This window comes from Carya illinoinensis, chromosome 8 (assembly GCF_018687715.1).
Source record: "Carya illinoinensis cultivar Pawnee chromosome 8, C.illinoinensisPawnee_v1, whole genome shotgun sequence".
NCBI classification, from domain to species: Eukaryota; Viridiplantae; Streptophyta; class Magnoliopsida; order Fagales; family Juglandaceae; genus Carya; species Carya illinoinensis.
In genome coordinates, this window is record NC_056759.1 from 13,996,396 (window position 1) to 14,010,052 (window position 13,657).

At 34.6% G+C, this 13,657-nt stretch overlaps 2 protein-coding genes across 2 annotated transcripts; one reads left to right on the forward strand and one right to left on the reverse strand.

Annotated features, from left to right (window-relative positions):
* The first annotated feature begins 750 nt into the window (after positions 1-750).
* On the forward strand, positions 751-6,238 carry LOC122318857 (auxin-binding protein T85). Its single transcript, XM_043136552.1, has 5 exons — positions 751-909; positions 1,816-1,922; positions 2,219-2,422; positions 3,284-3,351; positions 5,930-6,238. The coding sequence occupies exons 1-5, from the start codon at positions 828-830 to the stop codon at positions 6,033-6,035; spliced, it is 567 nt and encodes a 188-aa protein (XP_042992486.1). The 5' UTR covers positions 751-827; the 3' UTR covers positions 6,036-6,238.
* Positions 6,239-7,240: 1,002 nt separating this feature from the next.
* LOC122318856 (exosome complex component RRP4 homolog) lies at positions 7,241-11,821 on the reverse strand. Its single transcript, XM_043136551.1, has 7 exons — positions 11,533-11,821; positions 11,278-11,379; positions 11,131-11,176; positions 10,340-10,429; positions 8,534-8,599; positions 8,383-8,448; positions 7,241-7,952 (listed from the first exon to the last, which is right to left on the reverse strand). The coding sequence occupies exons 1-7, from the start codon at positions 11,685-11,687 to the stop codon at positions 7,494-7,496; spliced, it is 984 nt and encodes a 327-aa protein (XP_042992485.1). The 5' UTR covers positions 11,688-11,821; the 3' UTR covers positions 7,241-7,493.
* Between the last annotated feature and the right edge of the window lie 1,836 nt (positions 11,822-13,657).

Here is a 13,657-nt window from a genome sequence, read left to right on the forward strand (position 1 = left end):
TGAGATAAAAGACCTTTTCAAACAGATTCTATTCGAAAAGAAAAGCATCTGCATGTTCTTCACATTTATTGCGAACTTAAATACATCTCGAATTTTCGATAAGAGATCCAAAGGAAAGAAGTTTAATCCCCAGCATTACCAACAGAAAAAATAGTGCCGTAATAAGAGTTTAGATTCTTAGAAATGTTATTTGTTAATTCGACTTTAGCCTACGTAATTGCTTTCCCTCCGACACCCAATGACCGATCCTATATACAGCAGAGATAGGGTGTAAGCCAGTCGGTCCGAATGGAAAAAATCGACTAGATCGATCCATTCGGATCCAACATGACCGAATTTTAGACCGGTCAATTTCAATCCTAAAAAGTATGGACCGAATGGTCTTCGATCTGGTTTTAGGTTTTTTAAATTTTGGATTAGACCGGAACAAACTCTTATATATATATATATATTTTTTTAAAATATTTTTATTAATTTGATATATTATTTTTATATAGTAATTATTTAAGTTAATGATATAATTTTCATCTAATTTATTATTATTGACTATATAAAATATTTTTTAATAAGTTAGTTAATAATTTATATTAATAATTCACTTTAATTTTAATTTAAAAATTTAAATAAATTTTGTTATTAATTTATTTAAAAAAAAAATTCACCAGACCGAACGGACGATTGGATCGAACTGGACTTATATGATTATATCGGACCCGTCTGACTATAGATGTAATGATGGATCGAAATGGACCGGACCGAATTACAACTAGAAGAGGCGGTCACACAGAAGTGATAAACGCAACAGGTGCTACAGCTTCTTGAGAAAAATGGCAGGGCATTGGCTCACTTTCTTCTTTACGTCGCTCTTAGTCTCTGCGATGGCTGAGGCTTCTCACTGCTCAACCAAGGGTGAGTAGCTCTTACTTTTATCACCTTCAGTTTCGTAGAGTCTCGTGATATAATTAACTCGTACTTTGCATTGCTTTGTCATCTGGATCACTGTACTTAAAAACCTGAGTTTCCTTTTCTTTTTTTCTTTTTTCACTCTTGTTGGTTTAATCATTTTTCAATTGTTGGGATGGAAATTCATTGGTTGTGCCCTGTAGGAGTAGAAATTAGAATTGTAGTTTTTTTTTTTGTTTGGGGGGGGGGGGGGGGGGGGGAAGGGGTTGGCTTTGGTGTTTGGATTTATGATTTTAGGCTTTGGTGTTTGGATTTATGAGATTTTATGATTCATGCCTTGGACAGCTAGTTTAGAGGCTAATTCTAGAGCTCTTGATTATTTGGAACGGTCTGTTATTTTATTGGAGTTATTTGAATTTTAAGATTCGGGTTACCAAATTATGTATGCAGTAATATGTAGGGAAATCTTAAGAAAAATGAATATTTGCAATAATAGAAAGAAAAATAAGAAGGTAAGTATCTTACGATGCATGAATTTTATCTAGTTTACCGGAAAAGAAAAAAAGAACAAAAGAAAAGAAAATCTGACTTGACTTTTTTGTGTATCACTCATTTAAATGTCCTTTTGATTTTTGGCATGCTGTTATGTCTTGATTTCTTCCTGTGATAGGATGCCGGTTATGCATGTGTTTAATCTTGTTCTGTTCGTATCATTCATGAATTTGACTAGAACTTTTGTAAGTGAAAGAATTGGACAAGAACCATGAAGAAGTCGTGGCTGACTTTGTTAGTTTGAGTTCTCTATGACTATGTCTTTTAGATTAAACTCTTTGGTGAAATTACTGGTACATATCAGTTTGGTTAACTGCTTAGTCTTAGATAGTAATGATTTTTTTCTCACTTTTGATGCAGGATTACCACTGGTTAGGAATATTAGTGAGCTTCCACAAGATAATTATGGAAGGGGAGGTTTATCCCACGTAACTGTTGCAGGTGCATTCATGCATGGAATGAAAGAGGTATCTAATACCAAAGTTCAATTTACTCTTTCTTGTCCCTCTAGTTTCATAATCTCCCTTTGTGAATTCAAAATTAATATTAGAATCTTGAACAGGGTGAGTATAAAGAAAATCATACACATCATATATATTGTTGAGATGTATCTCATATTGAAATGTATCCAAGGATATTATCTTACTGTGTACACATATTAGCTTGAACTGACCTTGTCTATGAGTCTCTTTAAAGGACCAAGTTAAAGATGTCGCACATCTGTTTTCTCAAATTATATAACTCAAGTTTTGGGCTTTTTCAGGTTGAGGTATGGCTTCAGACATTTGCCCCACGATCAGGCACACCAATCCACAGGCACTCCTGCGAAGAAGTTTTTGTTGTCCTTAAGGGAAGTGGAACTCTGTATCTTGCATCAGGTTCACATGAGAAGCACCCTGGAAAGCCTCAAGAGTTTAGAATCTATTCTAATAGCACATTTCATATCCCTGTAAATGATGCTCATCAGGTAAAATAATCTTTATGTATTCTAATAGCCTAAGAATATGTTATCTAATGATGTAGATTAAGCAGGTTTTCGCTAATATGGGGTACAAATTTTTTTTAGGGAATTTTATGAATCCAAAGCATGTCATTTTAAGTTGAAAAGAAATGAAATACATAAAAATAAGACTTGATGATCATAAAAATGGAAAGGAATTGAAGAGGCTCCGAGATATAGATTGGAGTTGGGTGGTTATGATTCTGGTCCTTTCCATGGTTATGTACCTCCTAAAGACAGGGCACACTAGGAATGATCCAATTACGAAAACCAAGACTCCTACTTTGAGATGTGTTAGTCTGTTTTAACTGATCTTGCAGTCAAACTGGGTCGAAGTTCTTACATCTCAAGGTGAAATGATACAGATTGGCATGCTAGAGTTGGCTTCATGTTGCTGGTAGCGAATTGTTGATTTGAAACATTGATATTAACTGATTGATTCATAGAGTCATAGATGTGATTAATGACATCATAATGCTTGGATGATGCCATCGATTTGGATATGAGTTTCCTTGGGAACTGCTGACTTTTTGCTTGGGCAATGTCTAAGTAGTCAACATTTACTTCATTGCTTAATTGGCATAGAAAAATATCTTAATTATTTAAACAACAATGCAATTACTTTTTTTTTTTTATACAAGCAATGCATGTAGTTGTTGTACCAACAGTTGTATATCTTTTATATTTGTTGTCAATTCAATAATTTTGAGTTCTTAAATCAGGGAACTTGTACTTATGTCTTGATTCATTGTATCATGTTGAGAATTTTTAACAATCATCCTCCAGTATTTATTTATTTATTTATTGTTATTGTTTGTGACATTGCAGGTATGGAATACAAATGAACATGAAGATTTGCAGGTGCTTGCAGTCATATCTCGCCCGCCAGCCAAAGTGTATGTAATCTTCCCTCCATATTTATCATCGTTACATTTCTGTAATAAATGCTTGCTTTTCTAGTCTAAACAAGGACCAGGGTGGGTAGATCTGGCTTTAGTTTTTCAAAGTAAATGTGGTTGGGACTTCAAAACAGTTGTGTCTCTCACATTAGCTAATCTTCGTTGAGATACCTGGTCTCCAGAAACCAGTTGTGCCCAAGTTCTTCAGCATATCACACACCGTATAACTTCTAATATATTATAATTGTTAAGTACATCTTTGTCTCTTGACATCTTATATATCCAGTGGCCCAGAAGATACTTGCTGGAACCATTGTTTTTCATATTCAATTCCTTATGACTCCCCACAGATGTAAATTTACCTCTTATAAAAAAATTGACTCCCTACAGATTTTATTTCCAGGTGAATACAATTCCCTGCTGTTATGGCTTTCTCTTCTTGAGTAGCTTTTATTATCTAACAATAAAGCGGTCCAATCTGAAATGGCTACAAAAAAATCATAGTTGACCTGATGATTACGTTCTCCATCATCCTTTTCCTGACCATTCTGCCTCTGTTCCACCTCCCCCAAGGGTGGGATGCGAGGGGCTTTGGTTTTTCATTTATTTATTTTTTCCTAGTAAGAGGACACGACCCCAAATTTGTTGATTAACTCTCACTAACGGCGAAGGAATACTTTTTACACTTGGGAGTTAAAAGTCCCAAAACCATGTTCAGTAAGATCTAATAACCTCTACAATCACCCAATACAGTTAAATCTTGACAGCAATTCAATAAGAAAAAAATCAACACTATACAGTATCAAAACTTGCAAAAAAACTCTTTACATCTCAAAAGAGGCACTCTACCTTGTCTAGAAGAACCATACGTTTGACTTAGGAAGTTGAACTTGAGCACTATAAACTTTTAAAACACCCCTAGTTCCCTCCTTTGCAAAGTAGTCTGCTATCATGTTCATCTCTCTGCACACATGCACAATTTGCACAGATAAGCCCCTCCACACGTCATCTATCTTGTCCAAAATCTCCTTGTATTCATCCAATGTATCCTGCAGTTTCCATCATAAACAATGCTTTGGGTTCCAGATGTAACTTCTCACTTCAGCCCCTTTTCAATACTCGAAGCAAATGATCTTCCTTTTCAATTCTTAATATAATAAGTTTAATGGGATAATTACACTTTAGTCCCTCAGAGTACCCCTACTTTCAACCACCAAATTAACAAAGTTTGCATTTTATCCCCTCAAACTTCTACACCCTTTTCAATTTGTCCCCTCCTTTAAGATCCAACTTTATGGTTGTGCTACGCCACCTTTTTTTCATCCATATTAAGGGTTAGATCTTAACGAGGGAGTAAATTCTAACTTCATTTTCAAATTGGGGCCTAAGTTACAAGTTTGATAATTTGGTAGTCATATTGCAAAATGAGTTCAAGTTTGAGGTTGTAAAAAGAAAATAAGAAATTTAAAAAGCTATCAATTAAAAGCCTAATATTGGGAAAGGTCAAATGTGATTTTGATCCTTGAGTTATGTGAGATTTTAATTTCATTCTAGAAACATAACTTGTTTTATTTCACTCCTTGAAAGTTCTAAAAAATGCTTCAATATTGCCCTTCCTCCTTACAATCACTATATGACTGTCAATTGCTAATGTGGCAACCATTTTGATTCACGTCCTTACAACTTGACATGGTACATTAGGTCATATGTTGACCTAATAAAATCTGAAAGGGTAAAATACCCTAAACTGCCGAATTGGCATATTGCATCCATCAGCTACCATTGACTGCCCCATTTTGGAGTGCACACCTTATATTCAGATTCAATCATCAGATTACACCAAGTCTCCTATTTTCACCTACTTTTCATTTTTCCAACAGTCGTAATTTAATGAGGATGCAATGTACACCCTCTATTCTGATTTGACTGTCAAGATTTTACCAGCACCTATTTCCACTTGTTTTTCATTCATCTTAAAGGTAAAAATTGAACAGTCCGCACTAGTTGGAAGGGTCAATGTGTCAATTTTGGTAGTTTAGGGTAAATTTTGTAAAATGTGTGCTACTTAGAGGGTGGAAAGTGTAGTTCCTCCAAATCAACATATAAAGCTATTTCAAGGCACAATTACTATTCACATAGTGACAGTAAGGTAGAATAAAGTTACATTGAGACTTTTTGTAACTTCAAGAACTATGCTGAAAATTAGATAATTCAGTGATGGAATTAAAATCTGACAAGTACCAAAATTGCTTTTATGACCGACTAAAAAATATTAGCTTTGGAATTAGGATGATCTATAATCGTGTGATCATAACCGTTTTAGTTGAGAACCATCTACTAATCTTCCTATGGTTCCTGCACAACGGATCATGTTAATCTTCTTAGTAATATTATTTTACAAACTGTTAATCCCAAGTGCAGGATACAAGTTTCTCTAGAATTCTTATTACTGACGAAGCATCAGCTTTGAAATTTATTCCTAAAGTGTTCTTATGGTTCTTTGCCTGATACTTGGTTCCTTTTTTCTTTTCTCATGTTTTTCTGAGGGAAAATTTGCATCAACTCTTGCTTACAGGTTTATATATGAAGACTGGTTCATGCCCCACACTGCAGCAAGATGGAAGTTCCCATACTATTGGGATGAGCACTGCTTCGAAGCGCCTCCAAAAGACGAACTTTAGTTTATAGACTTGTACATATTGCCAAATGCCAATACAATAGATTGGCCTCTCGCTTGTTAAAAATGTCTGATGCTACTAGATTCCCGAGGAAACAGAAAATATTAGAGCTTCCCGTAAATTTTGATGTAATCTTGTCTCAGAAAACTAAAGAGGATAATTGCAGACATTCAAAGTTTTACATGCAAGATGCGATATGATAGACATTGGAGTTGTCAAAAATCTTACTTTTTGTTGTCCACAATTTACACTTGCTGTAAAAATTGTAGCTCTCTAAACCTTTTTGTAAACAGAAATGTTTTATTCATTAACATTAATGTTATAGTCAAGCCAAAATCTTGGAGAGAATTTCTCTCCTCTCTCTTCCTTTCCATGAACACAACCTCCACCTACCTCCTCTCTTTCCAGGGTTTCTTCGAGAAAGAATCCCCACCTAAGGCGAGTTTTCCTTGTATTTTTCGTTCCTTCTTTCTCTCTTCATCTTCCCCCACCTAACACTCTTTCTATTTACCTTCATTCGCTCTGCCTCTATCCACCTCTCCCTACCTACCCTCATTGTCCTTCTTTTCATCTTCCTCTTCTTCCACCACCACTACTACTGTTACACACTTTCAACCACTATGTCTCTTATTTTCATGACTTGACTCAACAAAGCCAGCTTATCTATTGTTGGCAATCCATATATTAAAAGGGGGCTCCAATATGCTTTTGCTTACAAAGATGGAGTTTACGTATTTTTAGATTGATCCATCTAATTAAAAAGCCAATGCTCCTCTGTTGCAGCATCAAAACTTGTCGGATGCTGCACAAACTTCACAGTCCGGCTTACATCCCAAATGCCGAAAATAACACCATGTAGAAGTGGCATTCTTGTTGATAATGAAGGCAACGTGAAATCATGGGACCAGAATTGTTTTCTTTTTACCTGTCTCACCCTTCTTCAATTTTTTGAGGGTGACCGTTGAGTCTCTAACCCCCTTTCTTTTGTGCCTGACTAATTCCATATATTTTATTAGAAGTCTTGCGTCTTGACCATTTTATGGTTGACAATTATGGCTAAATACATGGCATTGTTTCAACTTTAGTGAAAATTCTTGCACTAATTGAGATCTTAGGTCATGAATGAAACTGTAAGCCGTTCGACTAATCCTATTTTCTTTGGGAAATCTCCAACTGATGGAAAATCTACAGAAATAACACATTGCCAATGCAGTTCTAAAGCGATTTTATTTTTTCTAACATAATAACAGTAGCATAATGGTCTGAGAGAGATGCTTCAAACAAATTCGATGGGATCCAACGTGCCAGCAACCTGATTTTCGTATCAATCACAACACACAAATCCAATCGAAGGACAGAACTAACACATATTGGCAATTCTTACGTGCTTGATCCTTCCACTGAGTGAGAGTAATCGTCGAAGCTTCTCTAAAAACTTAGCCCATAATTGGGATGCTAGAATCACCCCCTCCCTTTAGTTAAGCTTCTCCGCTCGGCCTCTCCCTCGGCAACCAGAACACAGAACTCTGAACCAAGCATCTGATGAATATCAAGATTCAGGGAGCTGCTCAAGTTTACTGTCTCCGTGATCAATTCAGCAGTTATATTGAAGCCTAAAGTAGACAACACACGGATCGCATTTGCAATCCTACATATGTTCTGCCTTGTCTCTATTGGAGTATAAGTTCTTTCTTGATCTTCAAGACTCATGGAATTTTTTTGAGATTTAGTATTCTGCCATTCAGGTTTTTTCTCTTGATCCCCTACCATATCATCTCTGGCTTCAACGTGCTCACCGACCCAGATGAATCCATTACAGCCAAGTATTAAGTCAACCCCATATTGCTCTAGATGGTGGAAATGCTGTTTGCGTCTCTTCACTAGATAAGGGGGAACTGTGAGCAATTGACCCCTTTCAAGCTGTAATGCAAATCACTACCATTAATACAATTAATATTAACAACTGCAGCAAACATTAAGGGATGAAGGCAATGACATTGTACAAACAACAGGAACAATAACACAAAAGATGCTTGAAGGAGCCAGTTACTTAACAACACGAGTCCAATTTAATGAGAACCTTTAGTTGCATCCATAGTTATCACATGAGTATCAAATGAGATGCTTCTGGGAATTGCTCTGGACGCAACAACCTAACTCCGCCAATAACAGTGGCCAACAGATTGTACTTGCTACCTAACTTTTAGGAATTGTCTTATCAAAAAATTGAGTAAATTTCTTTATTTCCTTGCATATAAATCTCAAGGTGAAAAGAGCCAGTATAAAAATTGTTTCCTTCTTTTTTCTGGATCTGAATATAGAGGTTTATAAGCTACACAAGAAAACAAACCTTCCCGTACTTCTGACTTCTTGCTTGGAGGTGTAAGCCATCATGTTGGAAACCACGGACTTCAGCCTGGAAAAAGAAGGATCACTTGTTTTAAAAGATTATTATTAATTTATTTATTCTGGAATGGGTCAATAAATATTACGGAACTTACACAAATAACATCATCCTCTTCAAAAATACTGCGCATGTTGAGTTCATCCAAAGCAGTTCGTCGTCTCTACCAAAAAAAAAGAGGTAAAGTTAGAGTGAGGCTTGCAACTGTATCCAAAACAGCCCAGATGTACACCATCTTTTGCCCAGATGAAGGCCTTCTTATGTAAGTATAAAATTTTATTGAAAGAATAGGCATAGCCCAAGTACACATGAGGCATACAACGGAAGGAAGTTGATACACCTTGATGCGAACCATTATATCTAAATAATAACAAATAGTGCCCTCTCGTTGCCTGCACTCATATAGTATTATGCTAGTCTACCACCATACACAGAACATCATTTTAGGATCAGTATCCAATAATTTTTTTATCAGTCGGATCAGCATGCATTAATATTTCAACATTCTCAAACTCCTAGGAGTTGGCTCAAGTGATAAAGGCATTGGGCTTGTGGGTATGCTCCCTCCAGGTCTAAGGTTCAAATCCCCTTAGGTGCAAACAATCTCTATGGGCCATTGGACTGGGATTTTCCCCTTGAATTACCCGAGGTATACTTGCGGGAAACTCCTTGGCGAGGGCTTGTGCACCCTTGGAATTAGTCAGGATGCTGTTCCTGGACACCTGGTGCCAATCAAAATATTTCGACATTTGCAAAATTTGTGTCCCCTAAGAATTCATAAGAAGAAGCCTTGAATCTTTCATGCAAACCAGGAAAACAGCCACTTAGCACTGTTGCTATCTGACTCAATATCTGACAGCTGAGTTCTAAGTAAAGGATACACATAAAAGTAAGTTTAACTATTGCTAAGTTAACCACAGTGCCATTTTATGAATGATGATGAAAAATAACTCAAAGTTAGCATTGGTCGATAGGGGTGAGATTCGGCCGGTCCAGACCGGAGAAACCGACAAGACCGATTCGGTCCGGTTCATTGGGTCCTGTCCCAGTCCAGGGGTTTTTCACCCCAAACCAGACCAAATGAAAATAAAAATATATATATTATTTATACAAATAAGTGTATATAATTAATTATTAATATATCACAATATTACATAGGTATTATATTCTTTAATGTATAACTATAATATATAGTACTAGTATATATTAATATATTAACATATTATAAGAGTTATAGTATAAATTATAGTATATGTATAAATTTATAGTAGTATTAGTATAGTTAACTTAATATGTTAGTATTAAATCACTATAGCTACATAGAGTATTATTTAATATAATATTACCGATTTATCACTAACATATAGTATATTAGTAATACTACTACTAGTATAGCTATTAGTTATAGTATTCGTATTAAGTCTATAACTATATAGATTTAGATCAATGTATTATTATATTCTTTAATGTATAACTATAATATATAATACTGGTATATATTAATAATTGTACAATTTATTATGCAATTTTCATTTAACAAGTCACTTAATTTTTATTTAGTATTTTAAATAATTTCTTTTTTATTAATTGATTAAAAAAAAAACAACGTTGGATCGAATGGACTGGACCGGTCTGGTCCAGGGAAAATCAGTCCATCACCCCCCCGCCCCAAGGACCGGACCAGACCGTTCTCACCCCTAGTGGTCACATACAAGCAAATACACTGAGAAAAGCTGTAAGGGTAGCAAGATCACCGAAACTGAACTAAAACATTAATTTTGTGGTATCTTTTAGATGTGCTATGCTTGGGCAAAACTACATTAATATCAAGGGATTGCATACTTTATGAAGGAAAACCATTGCGAAAGATTCACATTATGAGTTTTTGCCACTAAGAGAATACCTGGATACCATCTGGTAAGTTCATTGAAGAAAGCATCAAAACTGCATCCTGGCTATAATTTATGTCCAACCTCCATCGCTTTTGAGCAACCTGAGCAAGTACGAGTTAGGAGAAACAGAGAAAGGCGGGAAAAGATGCATCCATAAAAAAGTGAAAAAATGCATTGGGTTACACAATATGCGCTTTGATTGAATGAGTGATATTTGATTTTTTGGCTATATATGTTTCACCAAATTAAGAGAATAAATATATTTTCATTAATGAGCATAGCAGCATGAAAGCAGTCAGGTCATGATAATACATATTCATAACCAATATTTTACTTATAAGAAAAAAAAATATATTCATGACCAACTTTTCCTGCTATTTATTTTTATTTAAATATATTCATAAAAAATATTTGACCACGTTTAGGAACCCTAACCTGGGAAGAACTTGATCAGGGATATTTCAGATTGGAAAATCATGTTCTCAAGAATTTATGGGTAACTTCCTGCCATAACCTTTTACATATTGGATTGCGACAAAATTGTGAATAGTAACCAAAAGTGAGCCCTAACTGCATTGCTTGTCTTGATGTACAAATATAGACTGCTAGAGGCAATTTTAGGCTTATATGCCTCATCTAGGCTTCCACAAATTAAGCACAATGTTCTATAACGAAAAACGCAGCGCAATACAGCAATACCTCACATGAATAAATTATAAAGGTACAAATGGGCATGTTTGCTTCATTAAAGCTAATCATCAGAACTACCCAAAAAAATTAGAGGTGTGGATTTCTTTTTCACCTCGCTAACACGCCCCACAATGATATCTCCGACCTCTGGCTTGTACCTAATTATAATTTGAAAAATCATACCAAATTCGACAATTAGATAGGAGAAAAATGTACAGTACTACTAAAATCGAAATGTAATTGCAATGTGTGCTACTACTTGGCCCGCAACGTGCGAACATATACGAGCTTGTTCACGCGCTCGACCACGCCACAGACCGTCGAAATCACTTCTCCATTGAAGTCCAAGGTTCCATGACCCCTTAAATCCAAAAAATTAAACAAAAAAGGAAATTGTTAAAAAGCACATATATGAAGAGAGACATATACATGCATAGATGATATGTATTAGTGAAGCCTCGAAAAGGAAATCGAATTTCAGAATATAAGAAGCTCTTAGAGAAGAGAATGATACTTGAGTACGCCATCTTCGTAGCTGACAGGGATGGAATCGGCGATGGTGACAGAGGCATGGGAATTCACCTTTGAAGACAAAGACTCGAGCTTTTCCAGTGCTCTCTGGAGCCTGATTTTCTGGGTTTTGTTCAACGAGAGCTGTATTTCTCTCATTTCACTCCGTCTGTCCGCGGAATCTCTCTGCTGATGAACACTGGAACAGGGGAGAGGGTGAAGAAAAACCCTGAACCCTAGGCCTCTAAACTCTAAATTGGTGTTTTTGCGCCCTTTTAGGGGGGCCGCGTGTGGGATTTTAGCTGTTGAAGCCCAAATTGGTATAACGCAGATATCGAAATTCAGAATATCTAGATGAGATAAAATAAAATATTTTAAATAATAATAAATAAAATATTATTATAATATAATTTTTTAATATTAATTTTATATTAAAATTTATAAAAATTATATTATTTATTATATTTTATATGAGAATTTAAAAAAATTATAACGATAAATTGAGATAAAATAAGATTTTTAATTCTGTATAACTAATCAGGACTTTAAGAAAGATTGAGACGTTGTTCTCATTTTGAGGATTAGTTTTGTAGAGAGATTTTACAAAATGATTTTGATGTCATTTGATGTGAATCTTCTAATTTTTAAATTCTTTTAAATTTAAAATTATTTTTATTTTAAAATAAATCTATCGTATCAAGTTATATCAATTTATAAGTTATTAGATTTATATATAGATCAAATACTTACCATTTATTTTTGCCGGTTTGCGTTGACTATCGAAGAACTTGTACAAGTGAGTATAAAGATTAAGTCAGAGGTTACTAGTTCGAGTCGTCTCAAGGCTACTAGAGGTTTATCTGACCATTAACTTTAGGGTTCTATAAGATTAGTCAAGTTACGCGCAAGGTAATCTAGACATCCAACAATATATTAAAAAAAAAAGATTAGGTCAGATTTTTGATAGTACAAATAGGGATGTAATAATTTGGTTTTTTTCCAATTTTGGATATATTTTGAAATTGAACCAAAATAAGTCTGCTTTTGTTTACCCCAAATATGATAGAGCCCAAAACACTAATTTCAAAACATCATGCATGCATATAACTAATTAACCAAATAAATAAAATCTAGAAAAAATACAGTAAATTTATTGCAAATGAAACCACCAAAGTAAAAGTCCAACTCCAAAGTAAATAAAAAGAAAAAGATACAGAAAATTTGATTACCAACTATCTAAATTTAAAAAAAAAAAATTATAATTACATATCTATTCTATTATAATAAGTGACTTATAGCAACTTTTTTTTTCCTATTAACTTTTCTTATTTTTCCGTTAAATTTGTTACTTTCTTGTTTTAGATATACAATTATATTTTTTTACTTGTCTTTCTCATTCTCGATTCCCTCTCTCCTCTCATCTCGAACCTCTCTCTTACTCTCCGATGTTTGCCTCTCTATCTACTTCTCTCAAACCCACCCTCTCATATGTTTTTCTCAAAACACTTAGATTTTAATCTGAGTATAAAATGTTCAGATCTGTAGGAAAAATGGGCAATAAAGAATAATAAGTACAAAACGAAAAAAAAAAAAACCCACAAAGAAAAACACTCAAATCTGAACAAGATTTGTTCAAATATGTCGAGATTAAAAAAAAATTATATCAAAACACATGATTTGCATTTATCGTCCAACATTTCAAAAAAATCTCAAATCTTTTGTGTTATTTAAGTGTGGTGGTAGTGTGATGACCCGCTTTTAAGTGTATTTTCGCTGAAATAATTGTTTTTATTTTAATTAATATATCAGATATTTTATTTTATTTTAATTGCGTTTTTAAAGTCGGTTTTTAATTTATTTTAATTTATTTGAGGTTGTGTTTTATTTCTTTTAGTTGTTTTTGTGGTTTTAATCTTTTTGGCGGTTTGTTTCTTTTTCCCGGAGTGAGGACTGGACCTCATTTCTTTTCACATCTTTTTTCTTTTTCTCTTTTTCCTTTTTTCTTTTTCCCTTCTTTTCTTTTTTCTTCTTTTTCTTTTTTCTCTTTCTTTTCTCTCTCCTCTCTCCCGCTCGACCCGGTCACCCCCCCGTGCTCTCTCTCTCTTCTCTCTCTCTCCCTACGCCGGCGT